At 39.2% G+C, this 26,102-nt stretch overlaps 1 protein-coding gene across 3 annotated transcripts in view; it reads left to right on the top strand.

Moving 5' to 3' along the window:
- stambpl1 (STAM binding protein-like 1) overlaps window positions 1-25,534 on the top strand; it is a 36,849-nt gene extending 11,315 nt beyond the window's left edge. The window contains exons 2-12 of one of the 3 annotated variants that reach the window (XM_061708769.1): window positions 283-404; window positions 4,607-4,824; window positions 4,918-4,996; window positions 7,585-7,680; window positions 19,827-20,066; window positions 20,158-20,308; window positions 21,074-21,198; window positions 21,290-21,427; window positions 23,215-23,327; window positions 23,401-23,500; window positions 24,497-25,534. In XM_061708769.1, the coding sequence (XP_061564753.1) occupies window positions 375-404; window positions 4,607-4,824; window positions 4,918-4,996; window positions 7,585-7,680; window positions 19,827-20,066; window positions 20,158-20,308; window positions 21,074-21,198; window positions 21,290-21,427; window positions 23,215-23,327; window positions 23,401-23,500; window positions 24,497-24,553 (1,347 nt within the window). In that variant the 5' untranslated portion in view covers window positions 283-374 and the 3' untranslated portion in view covers window positions 24,554-25,534. The remainder of the gene's footprint in view (window positions 1-282; window positions 405-4,606; window positions 4,825-4,917; window positions 4,997-7,584; window positions 7,681-19,826; window positions 20,067-20,157; window positions 20,309-21,073; window positions 21,199-21,289; window positions 21,428-23,214; window positions 23,328-23,400; window positions 23,501-24,496) is intronic. The other 2 variants (XM_061708771.1, XM_061708770.1) reach the window with 2 other exon arrangements.
- The last annotated feature ends 568 nt before the right edge of the window (window positions 25,535-26,102 follow it).

Genomic DNA, 26,102 nt, shown 5'->3' on the forward strand with positions numbered 1-26,102 from the left:
GGCGTGATTCAGTGTTTTTAAATCTTTTGGACGCCAAAGCTCGTGAGGAGTGGCAGCTCGCCCTTTTCTGCTTTTTTTTTCTTTTTTTTTTTCCCCCCTCTAGTGTTAAAGATGACTCAGCGGACAGTTAGCGGTTGGTTGCCATGGTAACTGTACAGCCGGCTGAAGGGAAGCAAAGTGCTGAAGTGCCAGTTAAAGGAACATTCCACCTGAATGTGTGACGGAAAGTCTCCGAGCTGCTTGTTTGTGTTGACGTGCTGTTTTTTTCTGTCTCCCCTGCAGTGAAGCATCATGGGAGGCGGCAGATGGACAAGCCGGCCCTGGGCTGAACAGTGACCGACACGCTCTCTCTCGCACACACACAAACACACACCATGGAGCAAGGCTTCAGCTTGACCACACTGGTGAGTACTGTGTGTGTGTGTTTTCTCTCTTACATGCCGTTCCGGGGACATGTATGTCGTAGTAACCCAATGTCACGGGGACTGGATGTCTGATGGACAGTTTTAATGAAGAAGATGCCATTTCCTACATCGCGCTGCATTTTAGCAGGTTGTTTGACTTTTACGGCCTCAGTCTTGGCTTAAAAACGGTCGAAAACAAATCCACGACTGTTTGTCACTGTTCAAAAAGCGGAATCAAATTCTTCGTGAAGAACCCTCATTTGTTACCTAAACTACCTTTTGTTTATACTTGCGTGCAGTGAGATGTTGTAACCAGGAAAACCTGGAGTCAACTTTCAGGGGTCTGAATATTCTTTTATTGATCCGGTTGAATGGACTCGGCTGAACCCGCCGGGTACCAGCGTTGACAACTCCTCAGTTAGGGAAACGGCCATCGGCTGTCCTAAAAGTAGCTTGAAGTCGCTAAATAAAGTCTTCACCTAATTTTCATGATTTACAATTGTATTATTATCGTGGTGGATGCTGTAGTGTGAGTAACCCCCCCCAGATATGTTTGGAACTACAAATGAACTGACCTTTTTGGTTGTGAGTGCAGCTGAGAGTGTTCTGGTGCCGGGGAGGGGCCTGCGGCAACACCAGCTGCTCACTGAGAAGAGTGAGGACGACACAAGGTTTCATGTTCGTCTGCACACCTGAAAAACCTGAAAAAACCTGAAAAAAGTGGCTGAAGTGTCCCAAGTTACTTATTTAAAAAAAGAAAATAAAGTCACTACAGGGGTTCGGAAACTACATGTAGCGACAAAGTCGCTAAGTTGTCAATGCTGGCTGGTAAATGTGGATGGGAGGAACAAAAACTAGTACTGTACTCCGCACTATAAGGAACTTAAAGCAGCACAATGTAACTTTCAGCTTTTGTTGAGTTTGGCGCCTCCTTTGGACAAAAGCGGTAGTGCTTTACCAGAAAGAACACTACATTTCCCATGAGCACCAGCGCGTACTGCCGGAAAACTCCTGTCCCCGTCGCTGTATTTGTTTTGATGAGAGAAGACGAGACAGACTTTCAAAACTACTTTTCTGTTTTCAGCGGTCGTTTGCAGGATGGATAGCGAAGAGATAATGTATCTATTTTTGGCTAAACAATATAATATAACGATGTTGAAAAACACTATGTTCAACTTGGTTTTATTAAGTTGTTTCAGCGAGATAATGTGCCCTACAAACTCATACGCTCTGCACCTTTCTCCTGTCTCCTGTTTTAGAGGGACATAGAGGGTCATAAATTAGTAGTCTAACATACTTACTGACAAAATAAAAAAATACTTTATAACCTGTGAATAACTGAATGCCCATTCCTTATATTTTGCAGATCAGCCTTGCACAATTTTACAGTTCTCAGGAAAAATACTAAAACCCAAGACGAATCCCCTGTATGTGAAAACATTCTAATTTTGATTCTTATTGAACATAGAACTCTACATTTACATTTATATCATAACAATTCTGTCTCTTGTTTTATCCCCATAAATTCCCATCGGTCGGACATCCCTCCTCGTGTTTCATCTCACGCCATAGAGGCATTTTTTTTTTTTTTTTGTCCGGGGATTTAGCTTGTTACTCTCCCGCTTTCTTTTTTTGCCTCCTCCGATAAAACTTTTATTTTCTTCGTTTGCTGCTTCGGCCATGACACCAGCTCCTGCTGAGCTCTGCGCTCCACGCCCCGCCCAGCTTTCGTCTCGACTACGAATCGGGAAGGAGGGGGAAGTGACGTATGCCGTAAAGCAGTCAAAGCCGCAAAAATGTGTAGTTTTTTAGTGTGGCAGGGTTCCTACCATGCACCTCAAAGTTACATAGTGCCAGTGAAGGCGATACAGACCCCTCAGACCATGACAGAGGTGTCATTAAACCTGTTGGAAGTTGATGTTCCATCACAATGACTCTGGAAATATTATATTAAGCTGGAAAAGTTACATAGTGCTGCTTTAAAATCCTTAATTTTTCTCAAAAATCGTCAGTGCTCCTATAATCTGGGGCGCCTTAGGTATGAATGTTGCTGGGCTCCTGTCGGGGTTCGGAGCCTCCTCTGAACTTCCTCCCAGCGTGGACAGGAGACAGTTTGTCTTTGAGGAACAAACGCTGCATTCAGGACACGTACATCTCAGCTTCCTGCCTGGAGCGCTGTTACGCCGATGCTCCTGGTTTAATGTTTGTGGCTCGTCCGTCAGTCACATAATGGAGGTAAAGATCCTCCAGAACCCCAACAGAACCAGGTTTATCTTCGTGTCTGTGACTTGAATTCTGGATGAACTCAGCCAGAAGGGAGCTGCAGTACTGCAACCTAGAAGCAGCACAGTCTGGTGGAGTTTGGTAATCTTGCAAGAAAGAAGGAAGGAGAGATGTTTAGAAACTAAATTTAAATCTGAACATCGTCCTGGTCAGAATAACTCTGTAGTTCGGAGTTACTAGTGGACCATTAATAGCGAACAATTGGCATCGACGGTATAAGGCCCCATTTACACGTAGCAAAAACGGTGGTGTTTTCATGCGTTTTGGCCGTTTGTTTACATGAAAATGAAGCTCAAAGTCACCAAAAACGATAATTTCTGAAAACTCCGGCCAAAATGGAGATTTGCAAAAACTCCGTCTTCACACTTGCTTGTAAACAGAGGGAAACGGACCTTTAGGCTTCACAACGTCACATTATGAGATATATATATATACCGGTACATGAGAAAGGGGAAATATGCTTCGTTTATGCCAATGTTTATTCAACTTTCCACAAAAAAAGCTTTTGACCTGAATGTAACATTCCTTCTTGAATACAAACACATGTAGTCCCCAACTTTACACTTGTAAAGACTATCTTAAGATTCCTTGTTTTTTTTAAGCAGCTCAATGTAAAACAATGAACCATATGCATCACAAACATTGTACAAGAAGTGCATTGGTCAGTTAAATTCTCCATGTAATTATGTCTAACCTCATATGGAGGAAAATAAAAGGCTCAAAAAATATCCAGTTCTCCTAAGTGGGATCAAAACGCCCTTTTTGCTAGTTGCTATCCAGCGTTGTCTGCTTTTGACGGGGGGGGGGGGGGTGCACACTCTGCATCGGTCGTGTTTTGGCCTGCAAGTGGTATTTGAGACTCAACGTACTTCGATGTGAATTAATTTCAAATCGACATGCAAATAACTTTAGTCTTGTCCAGCGAACCATCTGTATCTTTTTGAAAGTGAACTTGCCGTTCAAAAGTCCCTTTTCATTCTCCGTCTTTCCTTGCTTTTCAAAAACGTTCACGCAGTAGTCCACCATACTTTTCCTCAAGCTACGGTGCCGTCGACCGGCAGAAATGATATAATGGGCGTTTTTTTTATCCTGCGCGTTAAACATGTGTTAAACATTCTTTTGCCGTTAAGAGGACGTTAAGTTTGGAAGTAATAGCTTTCATCTCCGTGATTGCTAAACGCCACCTCCTTCTTAACTGGAAATCCACGACAGCTCCCTCCAGTACACAGTGGATTAACGAGGTTATGTCCTTTTTAAAAGTAGAGAAAATTAGATACTCAAGAAGGGGAAACTTGAACAAATTCTATAATAAACGGCAACCGTTTATGGACTTTTTTGCGACAACGTAACCCCCCCCCACACCCTTTTTATTTATTTATTTATTTTTTATTTTTTTACTTGGGTTTTCTTTTTTTTTTTTAAGATCTTTACTTTTTGTCTATCCTTATGTTTATATGCCCAGTTAATTATTTCATACAGACTATGTATATTTGATTGTATTGTTTATCTAGTCTTGTTTTGTATTATCGTTATTTGTTCTTAAAAAAATATGTAAATTTAAATTCTCTGATGCATACAACCATTTTCATTGCTGTCACCAATGTGCCCTGGCGTATGAAAGTGCCTTTGTTACTTTTGCATCAATACAAAAAATATGAAACCGAAGAGGACGTTAAGTTAACGCGTTATCAATGCGTTAACTTTGACAGCCCTGATTAATATACAAGCAAACTTTGCAGCGACTACGTCCACCAGGAGCTAATCCTCTCGCCCCACGTCCAGATTTTTATCGGTGTTGGTGAACAGAGCTTCTGGGATGGTTCTGGGAATCACCACGACCGTCACACCTGCAGGTTACCAACGTCGTCACCTCCATCGTTCAAGCTTCACCTCGTGTGTCTCTGTGTTTGTGTTGCCAGAAGAAGCTAGCGGCGGAGCCGGATTACACGGACGTGTCGTTGACGGCGGCGGAGCGCGTCCGAGCGCTGGCCAAGATGGGCTGCAGCGTGGAGATCAGCGAGGACATCGCGCCCAGGCGCTACTTCCGCTCGGGGGTGGAGATGGAGCGCATGGCGGCGGTGTACCAGGAGGAGGGCAGCCTGGAGAACGCCTTCGTCCTCTACACCAAGTTCATCACGTGAGACGTGGGGGCGGGGCTGGGGGCGGGGCTGGTTTTCAGCTTGAACCAATCATAGAAGGGGATTTACACAACGCTGCTTCCTGTGTTCAGCCTGTTTGTGGAGAAGCTGCCGAACCACCGAGACTACCAGCAGTGTTCAGCCGTTCCAGAGAAGCAGCTCATCATGAAGGTCAGTGGAGACGAGGTCTCGTCCAACCGCCGTCCTGATATCATCCGTAAATGACAGCTGGAGTTTGTAAACGACAGCTGGAGTCTGTAAACGACGGCCGACATCTGTAAACGATTAGAGCTGGGTATCGATTCAAATGTCAAGAATCGATTCGATTCCGATTCTTAAGATTCAGAATCGATTATCACCATTTGATTCGATCCGATTCGATATTGATTTGGGTTAGTGTTGCATGGATTATAATACAATAATTATTGTGAAATAACTCAGAAATAAATAACTCAAATAGGCATTTCAATATCCATTTAAAGTGCAAAAAAAGAAAGAAATTGCAACAACTCAAGCAGTAAACAAATTATTTTAGCTTGTCTGATTTATTCTGTCACCAGACACAGCTTGCCATGAAGCACCCGGCATTTTTCAGGTATTTCATGACAAACCGTGTCCGATAACAGAGAAACCAAACAAGCTATAGTAAATATAGATAATATGAACTTCATTGAACTAATATAACATTTAGAAATTTAAGCTGAAATGTCCAGCATTTTCTCTAAAGAAAAGTTCATTTAGTTCAGGAGTTTTCAAAACTACTGGGATTAAAGTTCACCAGGCAAAAATGTAATGATGAAAAAAAAAAAGATATATATATATATATATATATATATATATTTTTTTTTTAATAAAAAAAAAAAAAATCGATCTTTAGACATACAAATGGATTTTTAGGAATTAATATGAGAATCGATTTAGAATCAGAAAATCGATTTTTTTCAACACAGGCTTATAAATGATAGGGGTGTAATAATATATCGTGCCACGAAATTTCGCATTACAAAAACGTCACGATACGTGTCGTGGAAGTGCCAAACTGTATCGCGATATTGGGTTATTAATATTAATCTATTGTGTTGTTGACTAGTAACGCGCCTCGACCCGCGGACCAAAATCTTCCTCCACTCAGAAGAAACTAGTACCGTTTTGCGGTCCCGATCACGGGACTCTTGCAGGGTTTTGAGCTCTGAACTTTTACTGATGTAAGGCTGGTGTAGAGTTAAGCCTTAACTCATTAAATTAAACCTTTTTGGGGTCGTGAGTAGGGCTGGGCGATATGGACCAAAAGTCATATCTTGATATTTTCTAGCTAAATGGCGATACTCGATATATATCGATATTTTTTCTGTGCCATAATTGGGGTTTCCCCCAAAGCATTATAGCATCTCTGTTAGCATCTCTGTTAGCTTCATTTTTTCTGAGGCAAACCCTTAAAAAAACAGTCAGTTTTAATACAAAACCTCATGCCAAATGTCACACAGGTTCCTTTATTAACAGAGGTCTGTACAATATCAATATGTATAAAACAAATGAAATAAAAATAAACTGCCTGCATATATAAAATAAAAATGCTTCTTGAATAAAATAAAACAAATATTCCTTTCCTGCATAACAATTAAATTAAAATACACTGTGCAATTAATACAATGTAGACAGTAACAGGCAGACTTTTCCACTGAGGTTGACAGTTGTGCAAATAACAAAACATTTGTGCAAATCTCAAATAAAACATTCAAGTCAATTTGTCACAAAATAAGCTATATCAAAATCTTAAAAAAAAAAAAATCTTTTTTTTTTCTCTCGATATAAACGATATTGTCTCGTACCATATCACGTTTGAAAATATATGGATATATATTAAAATCTCGATATATCGCCCAGCCCTAGTCGTGAGTGGGATAAACACGGGGACAACTTCTGCTGAGTTCCAGTTACTTTAATGTCCCTCAACAGTGTAGGATTTTAGAACATCAACACAGCACCTAGTGCCGTACTGTGGCGTATCACTCCGCCCAATCTAAACCAGACTAATCACTACAGATAAACTGACTAGTGTCATTATAGTCCCTGATTTACATCAGAATATAAAGAATATATTTATAAAATAATGAACCCTGAATTACCAAAATAAACTTCTTAACAAAAATAAATCTCCTCTTACACTTATAAGGTGAGCATGAATCAATCTTTTTTATGATGTAAAATTGTATGTATGTCTTTCAAATAAAAGACAATTTTTTCCAGTCATATGTTCCTCATTCAAGGTTGTTAAAAAAATACTGCTATAATATTGTATCGTTATCGTGACCTCAATATCGTGTATCGTACCGTATCGTGAGATTAGTGTATCGTTACACCCCTAGTAAACGACAGCTGATGTTTGTAGCATTAGTATGAGCTTTAGCATGAATTACGGCACGAAGCTAACAAATTTACACAAACATCATCAGTTATCACACGTAGATAAAGATCTTTCGTATTTTTTCATCTAATGCCGGTTCGTTTCCAGTGGGATTTACGAGCTTGTTTACCTTGGCTGTTTTTATAGCCCTGAAATTTCCCCGGCAGTATCTTGTTATAGTCGGCTTCACGCCGTCAGATTGTCGGGCTCCTCTGGAGGTTTTTGAGTTGAGGGTCCAAGAGAGACCAGTCTGAGGATCTGGTCCAGGAGGCCTCTGTCCTCCTGCTGGTTCCGGGTCTGAAGAAGGGGCCGGGTCCATCTCAGTCCTCCTCACATTTCTGCTTTCCGTCTGCAGAAACTTCAGGAGGTGGCGTTTCCTCGCAAAGACGAGCTGAAGAAACGACTTCACGAGAAATACAACAGGGAGCACACAGAGCACCTCAGAGCCCAGGTAGGTAGGAGTGTGTGTGTGTGTGTGTGTGTGTGTGTGTGTGTGTGTGTGTGTGTGTGTGTGTGTGTGTGTGTTCATGTCTTTGCTACTTCAGGAGGACCCTGGAACAATACTGGTCCTTCAATCAGTGCGTTTACATGGAAGTTTAATTCCTCTTTAATTCAGAATTAAAATTCAATCTGATTTAAAAATTACCATGTCCCAAAGTCCTCTAGCAGAATAACTAGCCTCCAACACCCCCCTCCACCTCAGAAAAGGAATGAATAGTAAATGAGTGCATTTACATGGGAAGTTTAATTCAGAATTAGAATTAAATCCGATTTAAATGAGTAAAAATTACCATGTAAACACCTAATTCCGAATGAAAATGGCCATTCCGAATTATTCCGAAGTAAGTGGCTGGTTTATTTAAATCCGAATAGAATAATGTATACACTCATTCCGCTTTAAATTAATTCCGGTCTTTCTTTCTGCTCGTTCCCTCGCCCGTCTGTCTCCATGACGCTTATATTCCGCACTGGGCTTGTTTTCCAAACAAAGTTTCAAGATGCAGCACGCAGTAAACGCTGGTCAAGAGCAGAGACCATTTATTTAATAAATAGCTTGGAGGACCTGGAAATAATTAAAAGAACAGATGGCAGGAAACAAAAATTGTGAGCTTTTCAAAGTTGTAGCGGCTAAGTTAGTTTTTCTTCCGGTAGACGTAACTTCCGGTCCCCCCCCTATCCAATCAGAACCTTCCCAACCCCCAGACCTGGAGAGGAATTGGAGAAAGCCGATCAAACGTGTTTTCCATGTAAACCTCAATTCAGAATTACAATTTCCATGTAAACTCGAAGGAAAATAGTTTAATTCTGGATTATTTAATTCGGAATAATGAATTCTGAATTAAAAAACATCATGTAACCGTGGCCAATGAGGCAGAACGTCACTTCTAGAGTCCTGGGATGTGTTACCCGTATGAACGATGCTAACTTTGAGCTAACATGGTACAATTAATAGTTAAATTAGCAAACGTGTTTCCTGAAAACAAAGTTTGAACTCTGATGATTTGAACCTCAATGTTTGGAAAGATGATGTTTCCAGAGGTTTGATGTGACTTCAGCAGGAAATTCAGTGAAACAAGAGTTAAATCTGGGGCAGGAATGAGTTTGACGGTAAATTCAGATCTACTTTGGTTTTTAAATGAGGAACAACAGATGTCGGTGTCACAGAGGTGGGAAGTGGTGAAGGAAGCAAAGCATACCATAATAGTCTCACTCCAGATGAGTTCAGGCTAAGTTTTTAACTTGTAAAGTGGGGCGGGGGGTGCGGTCATGTTTACAAATGCAGTTAATTCGAAATTATGAAAACATGCGGAAAAGATTTATGAGAAAAATAAAAAATAATTGACATGAATCAATTTTTTTAGTAAAAACACGTAATTATAAAAAGATAAAACTGCAAAAAAAAATCCAAATGAAGATGAAGAGCGCAGTCTTCTTAAAATGAGCTGGAGGGGGGTTAGGCGTTAGCTCGTTCCTAACAACCCCCTGATATGGGGTCACATGACTGAGATCATTAAAGATGTTTTAGATCAAAAAGCTCTTAAATCAAACCAAAGGACAAAGAATGTGTCAATATGACTGGCGCGACTGGGAAAGTGTGATGTGACTTTTGGTGGCGGTTTTTCTGTACGGTGTTCACAATTTTGTAGTGAAAACACGAATTTAGACTTCCGGTGAGGCACCGCATGCTGATGGACGCGTTCTGAACGCCGCTCTAACCCCCCGTCATCTTTAACAAAGTATGCTTTACAAGAGTGATTAAGCGATACGAGACTTAACTTAAATGTGAGTAAAAAGAAAAAAGAAACAAAACAAAGAAAAAAAAACGACAAGATCAGTAGCCTAAGGAAAAACAGCAGCTTTTATGGCTACTCGACTCCGCAACACCAAAGCAACAGACCAAACGGACAAAGACGAAGATAAGATGTTGGATAAAATCCTCCAAGAGCTCAAAGACTCTCGAAAAGAAATCCAACAGTTCCGAACCGAAACTGGGAAACATTTCGTGGAATTGAGGGAAGAAATGAAAGAAATCAGAACGGATTTGAGTAAAGTGGAACAGAGGCTGGACGAAGCGGAAACTCGAATCACAGAAATGGAGGACAAAGACACGCGGCTGACAAAGGTGATGATCCACCTGCTGCAATCTCAAAGAGAAATAAAAAAGAAATGTGAAGATCTGGAAGGACGAAGCCGTAGAGAAAATATAAGAATACACGGAATTAAAGAGGGGAGTGAAGGTGACAGCCCCATTAAATTCATCGAAAGGCTGATAAAGGAAAAGTTAAATATCGCGGAGGACTTGCAAATTGTCCGAGCGCACCGCTCTTTGGCTCCGAAATACAATGTGGGTATGAGACCGAGATCCTTCATAATTCGCTTTCTAAACTACAATACCCGCCAGCGAGTTCTGAGTTCAGCATGGGCGAGGAAGGAGATTTATGTGGATGAAACGAGAATCTTCTTTGACCAGGATTACTCCACCGCGGTCCAAAGAGAGAGAGCAAAGTACAAGCCAATGCGTAAAAAGTTGCATGAACTACAGATAAAGTCCCATTTGATATATCCAGCAAAGCTGAAGGTCTTCAGCCAAGAAGGCGCAGTTGTCTATGACAATCTCCAGGCAGCAGCGAGGGGATTACGGGCCCGAGGTATCAGCATGGATGTACCGGAGGAACCAGACCTGGATGAGCTGCTGCGCAGAGACGGCTGGATGACAGCGGACAGACGCAGAGAGGGAGAAGCCGCGCTGGTGGCCCAGGTGACGGCTTTGGCGCAGTCATTGAGACGGGATGGAGAAGATGATTAGGAGTAAATAATCTACCCTGGAAAGAGGTACTGCTGTTTCTTCTTTTTCTTCTTCTTCTTTTTTTTTTTTTTTTTGATGGAACTTTCTCAAAGATCAGTAACTCCATCTAAAGACTTTTTTTTTTTTTTTTTTTTTTAATGGGACTTTCTCAAAGATCAGTAACTCCATCTAAAGACTTTTTTTTTTTTTTAATGGAACTTTCTCAAAGATCACTAACTCTATTTAAAGAGTTTTTTTTTTTTTTTTTTTTTTAAATGATGAGACCCGAGTAAATGGCAAGGAAAGGGTTTTTTTTTTCATTTTACCTTCTACGTGTGGGTCTTGAGATAAGAAGGCTATTCAAAACGCTTCCCACTCCTTTTTTTTTTAATTTATTTTCTTTTTTTTTTTTTCCTTTTGAAGAACGTGAGACTCTAAAGTGCAACTGAGAGTATAAATTGTGTATGGGACTTCGGAAAAGCAGCCCACTTAAAGGACTGTTTTGCTTTTGGTTTTGTTTTTTGTATGTTGTCTGTTTGTTTTGAGTAAATATGACTTTAGTAGGCTATAAGAGCATTGTCAGTAAAACTGAATGATTAGATGAATTAGGCTAATATAAAGCCTGAAAGAAGGCAATAATCTAGACTCTTCAAAATATTGAGTACTTGATTTTTCTAAAGGGGATCATGGATTAGGTTGCTGCTGTTAACTTTGTCTGTTTATCTATTTTTATTATGTTTTGGCATAAATTCAGTGCTGTTTGGTTAAGTAGACTATAGGTAATAGAAGGTCGGGAGGAAATATCTAAATCAATGCTTTAAATGAAATGTATATGAAACAAGTTACAGTAAATAGCCTTCTGTATGGATTTTTTTCTCCTTTTCTTTCTTTAACCTAATTTAATTTTTGTTTTATTTCAAAAATCTTTTTCATATATATTATATATATTTTGCTTTTCTTTGAAATACATACAATCTAAGAATTAAACATATGTTGGTATAAAAAGGGCTTTTGTTAGAGTAATGAGAACATAACGAAATTATTGATTTTATTTTTTAAATATATATCGCAATTGTGAACAGGGGGGTCGGGGTGGGGGGTAAAAAAGGGGATAATACTCATGAACTTAAGTCACAGCATGGTGTTTCCCATATTAATATGGGCAGTATCCTTAGGATGCCCAGTATTCCTGAGAATACACAAGGAATCATCGTTTCGGCAAACTAGTAGAGTTTGCCACTCATGGAAGCCGTTAGGGGATTTAGTTGTTTTTGTCTTATTATTTTTGCACGTGGTGGTTGACTCAAATTGTAATAAAACTTATTGGAAAACCGTCAAAAAGAAACATAGGAGTTTTAAGCTGGGGGTGCTAGACATGGTACAGAAATTATCAGTTATTTATGAAACCCCTTAAAATAACTTCATATAATGTAAATGGTCTTAAAAACCCCATCAAACGAAAAAAGATATTACATCAATTGAAAAAAGATGGAGGGGACATATCATTTTTACAGGAGACCCATCTAAACCAAACTGAACATGAAAAATTAGGAAAATTGACTTCAGCGCAAGTTTTCCATTCATCACATAAATCATCAAGGAGAGGTGTAGCAATCCTAATATGGCCCCAGTGTGTGTTTCATGCAGATAAAGTGATATCCGATAAAGAAGGGAGATACGTGGTGGTGATTGGAAAGATTGATAATATAATGATTTCTTTGATAAATGTATATAACCCCCCAGAGGAAGGGCCAGATCTAGTAAAAAAAGTTGTCGATATAATTGTTTCTCAAAGCCAAGGAATAGCAGTAGTTGCAGGAGATTTTAATCTCATCATGGACGCCAATTTGGATTCTCAGAGTAAAAGACTACATAGTTCTGAATCTGCCGCCAGGATACTTAGAAGAGCTATAAAAGAAATTGGAATAGTTGATGTTTGGAGAAGTCTTAACCCTACAGAGAGGGATTACACTTTTTATTCAAAATCTCATGACAATTATTCAAGACTAGATTACTTTTTTATTTTCAAAAATGAAATGTCTAGAGTACAAAATTGTAATATACATCAGATCACCCTCTCAGATCATGCTCTAATATCACTACTAATAGATATAGGACGGGAAAAGAGCAGGACATTGTGGAGACTTAACAACTCATTACTGCAATTGGAAGATTTTAGATAAGAACAGTAATACAAGACTATCTGGAAATTAATGATACAGGGGAGTAGGGTTGCACGGTATACCGGTACCAGTATAGTACCGCGGTACTAGAGTTTTGAAAACGGTACTATACCAGCTTTTAAAAACAAACGGTACTTTTATATATTTTTTGTATGCAAACGAATTGGTAAATTGGAGCCTGTCTCTTTAAGCACGGCGCGGTCCGCGAGTGTGACGTAGTTGCAGAAGCAGAAGCAGAGCCACTCCCACTCGCATGTTTAGACGGAGGAAAAAAGAGAGAAACGAGAAGTCGCGTGTTAGACAGACAGAGCGGGTTGAAATAAAGTTGAAATAAATAGAGATGGCAGCTGCAGAAAAGCCCGTACTTGTGGACAAAATGGGGGCCCGAAGTACGGTGTGGAAATATTTCGGGTTCAAACCGAGCAATAAGGGCGAGCCACTGAACCAGATGCACCGCAGTGCAAGCGGTGCGCCAAAGTGTGTCTCGCAAAAGGAGGCAACACTTCAAACTTGTCCAAACGTTTAAAGGACAACCACGCGGACTTGTTCCACGACTTCAGTCAAGAACGACAGCTGATAACTTTGTTCACGAGTTCACTGCACTGTCATGTCAATGAAAGAAGTACAGAGCCTCTCCCAGCCCCGTAGTAAACCTATAGGTTTACAGCAGCCTACATACAGAGTTAAAACATGTCCATGGTTAATAAATGCAATTTTTAAAATATTAAAAAAGTAAAATTACATTCTTAAAATATTTAAATACATTCCACAGACTAGTATATAACTTAAATATATTTTTATATATTTTAATATTATTTAATGTTTAATATATATTATAAACCATTAAGGCAATGAATTATTATCATATTGAAACACACTTTGGTAAAACATTCCATTAGCCCACAATATCTAAACCTATCCTACCTCTGTCTCAGAAAATTAGAATATTGTGATAAAGTTCATTTTCTGTAATGCAATTTAAAAAAAAAAAAAAAAAAAAAAAAAAAAAAAAAAAAAAATGTCTTACATTCTGGATTCATTACAAATCAACTGAAATATTTCAAGCCTTTTATTATTTTAATATTGCTGATTATAGCTTACAGTTTAAGATTAGATTCCCAGAATATATTTGAATTTTCTTATACCATGCCAATTATTTATTTTATTCATTGTTGTTATTGTTCCCAAAGTCTGCTTTAAAATAAAGGAAAATATTAACATTTGAGAGTGTTCCACCTTTTTACAAAAAGTATCGAAAAGTATCGAAAAGTATCGAAATAGATATTGGTATCGGTATCGAAACAGAAATTTGGTATCGTGACAACCCTACAGGGGAGACCAACCCAATTACTATCTGGGAAGGTTTGAAAGCCGTTACTCGAGGGGAAATTATTTGTTTTTCATCCTGGAAAAAAAAGGAAAGAGAGAGAAAAGTTGAATATCTTGAACTTAAGATAAAGGAATTAGAAAAAAATCATAAAGCAACAGGGGGTGCCTCTATCATGGTAGAATTAAAGAAAACAAGAAAAGAACTAGATGATCTGTTAACTGAGAGAGTAGAACGAGCTCTGACTTTCACTAAACAAAAATATTACGATGGAGGCGTAAAATCACTAAAGATACTTGCTTACAAATTGAAAAAACAGCAGACAAAATCTAATATTGTCTTTATTAAGAATAAAGTTACAAATAAGAAGCTAACAAGTAAACAGGAGATTGTAGAAGAATTCGCTGAGTATTACAAACAATTATATAGTTCAGACAAGGGAGAAACTCAGTATCAGTCGAGAGATTATTTGCAAGGCTTGAATCTTCCACAAGTGACAGATTTACAGAATCAAAGCCTCACTGCACCAATTACTGTGGAAGAGATATCCAAAGTTATCCAGAGATTAAAGTTAGACAAGAGCCCAGGCAGCGATGGCTTTACTGGAGAATTTTATAAAATATTCAAAACCCAACTTACTCCTATCTTGCATAGAACATTTAACTGGGCACTTACACAGGGAATATGGGCAGATACATGGTGTAACTCTATAATAACAATTATACACAAGGAAGGTAAGGACCCATCACAATGTGAAGGATACAGACCTATAACTTTATTAAATGTGGACCAAAAGTTGCTAAGCAGTATCATAGCCGACAGATTAGCTAAAATTGTACCTGATATTATAAATTTAGACCAGACAGGGTTTATTATAAATAGACAATTATCAGATAATGTTAGACGTACATTGAATATAATAGAACAAGTACATAAAAATGAAAGGCAGGCACTCATACTCACCTTAGATGCAGAAAAAGCATTTGATAGAGTGGCCTGGCCTTTTATTTTTGAGACCTGTCAAAGCTTTGGTTTTAGTGATACTTTTATTTCTTGGTTACAGACTATGTATGGAATCTCAAAAGCACAAGTCAGAGCTAATGGAACACTATCAAGCTCCTTCGAACTTAGAAGAGGTACGAGACAGGGAGACCCTCTCTCACCACTTATTTTTGCCTTATGTATTGAACCACTAGCTGCTAGTATCAGGAGGAATGAGGAAATACAAGGGGTAGAAATTGCAGGTACACACCATAAATTAGCATTGTATGCAGACGACATTATTTTATACTTAACTAAATTAGAAAGAACTCTTCCGGCTCTAATGACTAATATTAAGGATTATAGTACAGTATCTGGGTATAAATTGAATATGCAAAAATGTGAATCGATTAGCTTAGGAGAACCCATTCCTATAGACTTAAAAAATGGATTCCCATGGAAATGGGATAGAGAGAAAATTAAATATTTAGGAATATAAATACCTAAGAATATAGAACAATTATATAAGTGTAACTATGATAAACTTGAAATAAGAATCAAACAGGATCTAAATAGATGGAGTTTAGTCCCTTTGTCGTTATTTGGAAAGATTGATACTATTAGGATGAATATACTCCCTAGATTTTTATTCCTATTTAAGTCATTACCCTTATATGTTAGTCCAGTTACGTTTAGATCATGGGATCGAATGTTAATTAAATTTATATGGAACAGTAAAAAGCCGAGGGTTAAAATGAAAACACTTAAATTGGCCAAAAGATTTGGGGGGCTGGCTCTCCCAAATTTGCAGAATTATTTTTATGCAGCCCAAATACAGTCATTACAAACATTACTAAATGACGATATAAAAGCAAAATGGAGGTCTATAGAACTGTTTCAATGTAGAGAGATGGGGAAACTTCTTCCATTCTTAGCAAAAACAAACAAACAAAAAATAGATAATAAATGGTTTCAAAATACACTTACTGCTTGGAATAAAGTAAGAAGAGATCTAAAGATTCAAAATGAACTGTTACTATTGAGAGAAATAAGTAAAGATCCGGACTTTAGACCGAACAAGGAAGTGGGTATATTTAAAATTTGGAGCAAAAAAGGATTGAGTATATTCGGACAGTTAATAGATAAAAAGGGTATTGTGGAATTTACATTATTACAACAAGAACATGGTCTGCCATCCTCCCATTTCTTTGGTTATTTACAAGTTAGAAGTTATCTGGAAAACAATGATATACAGAAGAAAACAATTAGAGACTTTCATCCTTTAATTCAATTTTTAGTTAAGAACTATAAATGTGTGAATGTTAAACATCATATATCGGTATTATATAATATCTTAGAAAGTGATGACGAACCAGAAGAACTGAGACAAAAAATAAGTTGGCAAGAAGAACTCGATCTTATTATATCTGAACCCGATTGGGAAGATATAAGTTTATCCTCACATAAAACAACTGCATCTCTGTTCTGGCGAGAATATGCATGGAAGATTCAGATGAGATATTTTCTAACACCTGTTCAACAAGCTAAATTCCAGCAATCAGTAACATCAAAATGTTGGCGGGATTGTGGTGAAAACCATGCTAATTACAGTCACATCTTCTGGTCCTGTCCTATTCTGAAAATGTATTGGTCAAGTATTAGTAAAGAAATCTGTTGTATTTTGAAGTTGGACTTAAATATCGATTATGAGTTTGCTTTGTTAGGAAAAATGCCAAAAGAGATAGTTAAAACTGAGGATAAGTACCTTATAAGAATTTTAAGAATAACAGCTCTTAAACTCATAACAAAAAACTGGCTTCAGAAATCAAGTCCAGTTTTAGAGAAATGGCGAGACTTAATGGAACAAGTAAAAGAAATGGAGCAGTTAACATGTAAAATCAGAGGAAATCTTGGGATGAGACACATGCTGTGGGCTAAGTGGGAGAGCTATATAAAAAATGGGGGTAAAATGCTAAGATAGCATAAGACATGAAGAGATCTAAATGCACCTAAAAGCTTACTACTCTTAATACTGAGGCGGTCAATGGATTATTTGACGGATATGGAGGAGTATAATAATAATAATAATAATAATAATAATAATAATAATAATAATAATATGGAGGAGTCAACAACTGAACGCGGAGCACTTAATGTTTTTTTTTTTTTTTTTTTTTTCTCTTTAACTTAATTTAATTTAATTTATTTATTTTTATTTATTTATTTATTTTTATTATTATCTTTTTATCTTTGGAGGTACTGTTATGTGCTTGTTTGCTTACTTGCTCTCATGGAGCGTCTCTCTCCCTCTAGCTGTATTGTGTTCATGAAATAAGAATGGAAATAAGGATTTGTGAAAATAGGAATTTTGGCTAATACATAAAAGAGTGAAGTGTAAGGGATGTATAGGGGAGGGAGGTAACAGGGGGGTTAGAAGGTATTTAAAGGCATGTTAGGCCTCTCTTTGCTTTGTTTGTGTTTGTTGTTTAGATACGTCCTTTTAATTTTTTTTTTTTTTTTTTTTTTTTTTTTTTTATTTATTTATTTATTTTTTTTTCTTCGTGTATATGTTGAGGTTGGTGTCTGTCTTATGTCTATATATGTATATTAGTTGTTGTTTTTTTGTTGTTATACTGAACGTCACTATGGTGTGGCACATAGAAAAATAAAGTACAAAAAAAAAAAAAAAAAAAAAAATGAGAGAAAAATGAATTAAAAAAAAAAAAAAAAGAAAACACGAATTTAGCAAAAACCACAGATTCTTTAAATGTAAAATTACGACTTTCATAAAACTGCTAACTCTGTAAAATTGACTTTTTATAATAAACTTTTATTTTATCAAGTTTAAACTTTTTTCCCCAAAAAACTATGACTTTCATAGAACCATGACGTAATAAAAACAAATTTTTAGCCTGTAATTACTCTGAAATTCAAGACCTTTTGTCTTAAACCTGTGAATTTTGCTGCTAGTTGGAGTAATTTTGTTAAAAAGTGCTTTATGAGTAAAGTTTGTAAGTTATGGTTGTGTCCCCGTAAGGATAGCTGAATCAATGTGTGTGTGTGTGTGTGTGTGTGTGTGTGCGTGTGTGCGTGTGTGCGTGTGTGCGTGTGTGCGTGTGCGTGTGCGCGTGCGCGTGCTCATGCGCGTGTGTGTGTGTGTGTGTGTCCAATCAGGTGGCTGCCTGGGTGTTTATCTGTTAATCAGATTAGATGACAGATTTTAGGTTTTGTCGCGGAGCTCTCACCGTTATCCGTTCAGTCCAAACTGCTTCAGAAAGTATTGATCACAGGTTATTGATTGGTAACTGTTCAGTATGGGTATCATCCAGGGCAACGTCATCTACACGGTGAGTACATATGACATGTGGGACGTCATATAGTTCCCCTGCAGGGATTGATACAGTTGGCTGGAAGTACCAGGGTGTTGGGAGGGACATGAATCGGTAGTACTTTTTATTTTTTTATTTAAAGAAAAAAATAATTTTACAGACAAACAAAACAACAAAATCAATGTTTTTGCTCAGATTTCTTGTTATATGTGGCGTGTATGTGGGTGTGTATGAGTACGATGGTTTTCGATAAAGATGGTTATTTTAGGAGAGACAGCAGCAAAAGAATAAATAAATAAGGAAAAATGATAACTAAATAATTAAAAAAACAAAAAAATCAGGAGTACTTTTTATTTTTTTTATATATTAATTTTTATTTTACAAACAGACGAATAAAACAGTACAAAAACAAAATCAATGTTTTTGCTCAGATTTCTTATAAGTGGGTGTGTTTGAGTATGATGGTTATTTTAGGAGAGACAGCAGCAAAATAAATACATAAATGAATATAAATAAATAAATAAGGAAAAATAATAAATAAATAAATAATAATAAATAAATAAAATCGGTAGTACTTTTTATTTAATGTATTTTTTAATTTTACAAACAGACAAAGAAAACGGTACAAAAACAAGACAACAAAATCAATGTTTTCTTTCAGATTTCTTATAAGTGGGTGTGTTTGAGTATGATGGTTATTTGAGGAGAAACAGCAGCAAAAACAATAAATACATAAAAATAAATAAGGAAAAATAATAAATGAATAATAATAAGAAATAAAATCAGTAGTACCTTTTTATTTTTAAATGTATGTATGTATTTATTTATTTTATTTTACAAACAGACCAAAAAACGGTACAAAAACAAAACAACAAAATCAATGTTTTTGCTCAGATTTCTTCTTATAAGTGGGTGTGTTTGAGTATGATGGTTATTTGAGGAGAGACAGCAGCAAACCCCCCCCCCCATTTACACTGGACTATAAGCCGCACCTGCATACAAGCCGCATTCGCTCTATTGGAAAAAAAAAAAAAAAGATATGCAAGACGCAGATATTTATGTTGTTAGATTAGATAATTACTTAATGTACAGAGTACTGATTTTGAACTGTAAATGATGTACATGTTTGTACCTAAATAGAGCCACTTTGCTGATTAAAACGGGACAGAACCAAGAGAAAATTTATTTATTTTATTTATTTATCTATTTATCTGTTTGAAATCTGCTTCTACCTACTTCTATCTGCTAAAGAAGAAGTAGTGTATTCTTCTTTGCATTTATTTTGTCTTAGTTTTGATTCTAATTCCGGTTAGAGCGCCCCGAGTGGTGGAAGAAAAATCCACAGAATAGCCGCACCTTTGTATAAGCCGCATGGTTCAAAACCTATGAAAAAAGTAGCGGCTTATAGTCCAGAAAATACGGTACATAAAAATAAATGAGGGAAGAGATTGAATAAATAATAATAATAAACCGGCAGTGCCTTTGCTGCAGGAGGTGACGGTGCTGCGGTTCTTCCCTCAGAGCCAGGCGGCCGTGGTGGTGGAGGGGTGTGGCCAGCAGCTGCAGCGCCTCACCTTATTGGACGGGGAAAGGCGGCGCCTCCTCCTGGAGGAGGAGAAACGGCGCGTCGCCGCCCTGCGACGCATGCAGATCGAGTCGGAGCAGTTCCGCTACTTCGAGGACCAGCTGAGGCGGCAGGACACCCGCAGGGGCGAGGAGGCGGAGCCCAAGGTGCGGCGGCGCGGCCCTGCGGGGTTCTGGGTGCAGTATGGTGCTGTGGTGATGTCTGCAGGGTGGTTGCAGTACTCTGTCTGTCCTGCAGGGGGACACCAAGGTGTCGGAGGTGACGGACGGGTCCTGTCTGTCCCGGCAGCCAATCAGAGACGGCGTACGGCCCCAGGGGGCGGACCCAAACAGAAACAGGCTGCCGCCGGCCGTCAGCCAGCCGGCCGCCACGCTGGCGGGAGTTCACAGTGAGGACACACACCTACACACAGGCACACAAACACACCAACACACACCAATAGCTGGTGAAAACGCTGGATCCCTGCAGCGGCTGCTTATCACAAGTTCAGTTTTGCTTTTGTGTGATGGAAACGCCACCGAAGGGGGTGGGGTCAAATATGTATTATTATTATTATTATTATTAAAGATATATTATTATTACAGAAGGGGGCGGGGGCAAAGATATATTATTACAGAAGGGGGCGGGGCCAACAATATATTTTTTTACAGAAGGGGGCGGGGTCAAATATATTATTATTATTACAGAAGGGGGCGGGGCCAAAGATATATTATTATTAAGAAAGAAGGGGCGGGGTCAAATATATATTATTATTATTATTATGAAAGATATGTTGTTATTACTGAAGGGGGCAGGGTCAAATATATTATTATTATTATTATTACAGAAGGGGGCGGGGTCAAATATATATTATTATTAAGAAAGAAGGGGCGGGGCCAAAGATGTATTATTATTATTACGGAAGGGGGGGGCAAATATATTATTATTATTATTATTACAGAAGGGGGCGGGGTCAAAGATTATTATTATTACATAAATAGTCATCAGAAATACTTGATGCAAAAACACGACACATGTTGCTGATACACACTAATACACACAAATACAAGTAAACCAGTACACTGATGTGTGTGTGTGTGTGTGTGTGTGTGTGTGTGTGTGTGTGTGTGTGTGTGCGTGTGCGTGCGTGTGTGTGTGTGTGTGCCCCCCCCAGCTCAGAGGGTGGAGGGGCTGCGGCGGGTGGTGATTCCCCGGGATCTGACCTACCGGTTTCTGCAGCTGGCCGACTCCAACACGGCCAGAGGAATCGAGACCTGCGGCGTCCTCTGTGGACGGCTGGTGAGGAGGGTTCTGGTGACATCCGTTACCCGGGAGAGACCCGGTCCTTTCTGGTTCTTTTAGACTGACAGTCTCTCTGTCTCTCTCTCAGACCCACAACGAGTTTGTGTTGACGCACGTGGTGATTCCCAAACAGTCGGCGGGTCCGGACTTCTGCGACATGGAGAACGTGGAAGAACTCTTCAGCTTCCAGGACCAACAGAACCTGCTGACGCTGGGCTGGATCCACGTAGGGCGACATGCACAACAAACACACAGGATGAACATGTGCCGGACTCGTACACGTGAACTAACCGCAGGACGTGTGTAGCAGCTAGACTCGTAGCCAAGACCCCCTAAACCGAGACCAGGATCAGTTCAGCTCCAGACCGAGACCAAACCCAGTTCTGTCCTGATCCTGCGTGATTGTATTCCATCATCCTGGTTCAGCTAGTTTCCTTATGAGCTTGTTTTCAACTGCAGCTCAATAACACAGAGAAGTGGATGATGATGTTGAACTCACTATAAATGTTTCCATCCATCAGCTGAGATCAGATCTGTGTGGCGACTGCACTACCGCTATTTCTACACTATTGGAGGATTGACTCCAGTGCTTTTAAAGGAGCATGAGGCAGGATTGAGGCAGGATTTATGAAAAAAATTAGTATACGTTTTAAGTTTTCTAGTAATAATGTCAGATGAAGCGTTCCAAACCAAAAAGAATGTTTCCTCTAGTGTATCTCTCCGTTGCCTTGAACAGGCTGTGTGCTGCAAAATGTGCTGCAATTCGGTCCCGAATTTCCCGCGCTGGGCTGCGGATGTGACGTCACATGACGCTGCATGCACGTTCTCCCCGTTCTCCCGTGCCGGCTTCACTGTTGGCTGCAGTACCCCCAACGGCCGTCGTGGTGAAGGGTGGCGCTAGAGAGTCTCATTTCTTAAAAGGAGCCTCATGCTATCCTTTAAGGATTGACACGACTACTAACTAGTCCCAAAGTCCTAGCAGAATAACCAGCTCCAACACCCCCCTCCACCTCAGAAAAGTCATGAATAGGAAATGTTACTGATTTAAATTGGACTGAATTTGGACATGAAACCTGAATTTTAAATATTAAAGATTTAAATTAAAATATTATTCATATATTTATTCAAATAAGGCCATTATAAACACAAAACTGTAATTAAATACAGACACATGCAGATGCACCAAAACATTGGCCACGGTTACATGATGTTTTTTAATTTGGAATTAATTATTCCGAATTAAATAATTCTGAATTAAACTATTTTGATTCGAGTTTACATGGAAATAGTAATTCCGAATTAAGGTTTAAATAGAAAACACGTTTGACGGTCTTTCTCCAATTCCTCTCCAGGTCTGGGGGTTGGGAAGGTTCTGATTGGATAGGGGGGGGACCGGAAGTTAAACTACCGGAAGAAAAACAAACTTAGCCGTTTAGCCACTGTAACTTTGAAAAGCTCACAATTTTGATGTTTCCTGTTTCCATCTGTTCTTTTAATTATTTCCAGGTCCTCCAAGCTATTTATTAAATAAATGGTCTCTGCTCTTGACCAGCGTTTACTGCGTGCTGCCATCTTGAAACTTTGTTTGGAAAACAAGTCCAGCGCGGAATATAAGCGTCATGGAGACAGACGGGCGAGAGAACGAGCAGAAAGAAAGACCGGAATTAATTTAAAGCGGAATGAGTGTAAACATGATTGCGGAATTATTCTATTCAGATTTAAAATCAGAATAAACCAGCCACTTACTTCGGAATTAAGTTTAATTCGGAATGGCCATTTTCATTCAGAATAAGGTGTTTACATGGTCATTTTTACTCATTTCAAATCGGATTTAATTTTAATTCTGAATTAAAGAGGAATTAAACTTCCCATGTAAACACACTGACTAAATCAGATGCAAAATACAAATAGTTTACAAAACTGTACATTAACAAGAGGAAGAACTGCTGATCACCAGATCCTGTCACCGTGGTTACAACGTTGACGTTTCCGTGTTGTGGTGTTTCCGCTCAGACTCATCCCACGCAGACGGCCTTCCTCTCCAGCGTGGACCTCCACACTCACTGCTCGTACCAGCTGATGCTGCCGGAGGCCGTGGCCATCGTCTGCGCTCCTAAACACAACGAGTAGGTGGCACCTCATTACCCATGATGCCCTTCACCCGGGCCGCCCCCTGACCCTCTGCCCGCTGTGTCTCAGTACGGGCGTGTTCCGGCTGACCGGTCCCGGGATGACGGAGGTTTCGGGCTGCAGACTCAAAGGTTTCCACCCTCACTCCAAGGAGCCGGCTCTGTTCACGGTGGGAACCTCCACTTCCTCAGTTCCCAGACTCTCCTTCCTTTTTTCCAAAGTAGAGTTTAGTTGTAGCTCCGCAATAGTTCCCACTCGGCCAGAATTAACAATAGTTCCCACTTGTCCTGAGGTCATGATAGTTCCCACTCAGCTAGAAATAAAAATAGTTCCCACTTGTCCTGAGGTCATGATAGTTCCCACTCATCCAGAATTAAAAATAGTTTCCACTCAGCTAGAAATAAAAATAGTTCCCACTAGTCCTGAGGTCATGATAGTTCCCACTTGTCCTGAGGTCAAGATAGTTCCCACTCAGCTAGAAATAACAATAGTTCCCACTTGTCCTGAGATCAAGATAGTTCCCACTCAGACAGAAATAACAATAGTTCCCACTTGTCCTGAGGTCACAATAGTTCCCTCTCAGACAGAAATAACAATAGTTCCCACTTGTCCTGAGGTCACAATAGTTCCCTCTCAGACAGAAATAACAATAGTTCCCACTTGTCCTGAGGTCACAATAGTTCCCTCTCAGACAGAAATAACTATAGTTCCCACTTGTCCTGAGGTCACAATAGTTCCCACTCAGCTACAAATAACAATAGTTCCCACTCAGCTAGAAATAACTATAGTTCCCACTTGTCCTGATGTCATGATAGTTCCCACTCAGCCAGAATTAAAAATAGTTCCCATTCAGCCAGAATTAACAATAGTTCCCACTTGTCCTGAGGTCATGATAGTTCCCTCTCAGCCAGAATTAAGAATGGTTCCCACTAGTCCTGATTTGTCTCAGTTATAGGCCTGTTTCTTTAAAAACATGAAGACTTGGATCTACCTACCTAACTCTTGTAACCCCGCCCCTCTCTTGTAAACCCGCCCCTCTCTTTTAACTCCGCCCCTCTCTTTTAACCACGCCCCCTCTATTTTAACCCCGCCCCCTCTCTCGAAACCCCGCCCCCTCTCTTGTAACCCCGCCCCTCTCTTGTAACCCCGCCCCCTCTCTCCACAGGTGTGCAGACACGTGTTGGTCAGAGACTCGAAGCTCGGCCTGCTGGACCTCAGGTGACAGACAGGAAGTGCTCGCCGTCTGTTCCCCGCCAGGCTTTTATTGTGAAGAGGACACTGTGAACGTGTGTGTTTGGTTTACAGGAAGTTTACAGTTGTCGTGGCTTCGTTTGCTTCGTTGTGTTGATCTGCACACAGAAAATGGTTTTCCTGCTTTTCTCTGCATCCGTTTTCCCGCCGCGATCGGTGGTGCGTTTAGAGCACGTGAAAAAAAGTCGGACGTTGAAATGACCGAGTGCCTTCTCGTGAAAAAACCAACAACACACATGAATGTTTGACATCTGTGAACTTTTACACAAAGACGACTTTATAGAAACTGCTTTAAACAGGTTTATGCTTTTTTTTTTTGTTTGTTTTTAATGAAGAAGAAAGAACACAGAAGTGTGTTCTGATGCAGTCAACTCAGTGAAGAATCTCATACTGGAAGTTTTTCAGGTAACTGAAGTGTTTTTAGTGGTAAAATCGAACCATGAGCCATCTCAGCTCGCTGACGCTCCTCATATTTTAAACTTGTAAAACATGAGAACCAAGAAACTGGAAAAGACTTGAAATTATGTTCTGGAGGTTAGACTTTTTGTTCAGTCACTTTCAGGGAACCATTTATTTAACTAAATATTTGAGCGCCCAGCTGTGAAAACCCAGAGGAGTGGATTTTAGTTTCAATTCCTGTAACATTAGAAAACAAAGTTGGGACAGTAAATATTATACCTCTTTGTAAGGTCTCCATTCCTTCTCAGAACACTTAAAAGGTGTTCTGGCTTTTTATTTTGCATGTCTGAAGATACATTGCTGTCATCTGCATATATACCGTATTGGCCCGGATATAGGACGACCCTGATTATAAGACGACCCCCTCTTTTTCAAGATTCAAGTTTGAAAAAAGACTTTTTGAACACCAAATTAAATTATTATACAGAAAATAATTACAGTACGTATGAAACAAATGATTATAACAATATATTTGAGAGAAAAAGCATGTTATTTTGCCTAATTGAAATCTTTATTTTGAAGCATCATAACTTAGCTGCCGGTTAACCTGCTGATCTTCCACCCACTTTTCTCCAGATTGTTGCTACGTTTCTCCATTTTCTGTTATCTCTTCTCTTTTCTTTCTTACTGCTATTTTTTATTTTTCTTCTTCTTTATTTTTCTGGGTTTGCTTTGGCCTGGGGAGTTAAGTTCAGCATTCGCTTTAAAGATATCTGGCGCCATCTAGTGTTGTGAATGGGTATAACGTCTAGACCCCGAATGTAAGACGACCCCCACTTTTTCAGTCTGATATCAATGCAAAAAACACTGTCTTATATTCGGGCCAATATAGTACTAATGTCTGAACGAGAGCAGAGCTCCTTGTATGGAGCCTTGTGGAACTCCTCAGTTAGTACACTCTGTTTCCACGGTGATGGTCTATCCCAGAAACATCCAGACTGTATAAAAACACATGGACACACCCCCTGTGACATCACAGGTTGACAGGAAGTGAAGCTGCCAGCCGCAGTTAATCAAAAAACAAGTAGGTCTGGAACACCTGAGTTACTTTAAACTAGCTA

This window comes from Cololabis saira, chromosome 19, assembly GCF_033807715.1.
Source record: "Cololabis saira isolate AMF1-May2022 chromosome 19, fColSai1.1, whole genome shotgun sequence".
In the NCBI taxonomy this organism is placed as follows: Eukaryota; Metazoa; Chordata; class Actinopteri; order Beloniformes; family Belonidae; genus Cololabis; species Cololabis saira.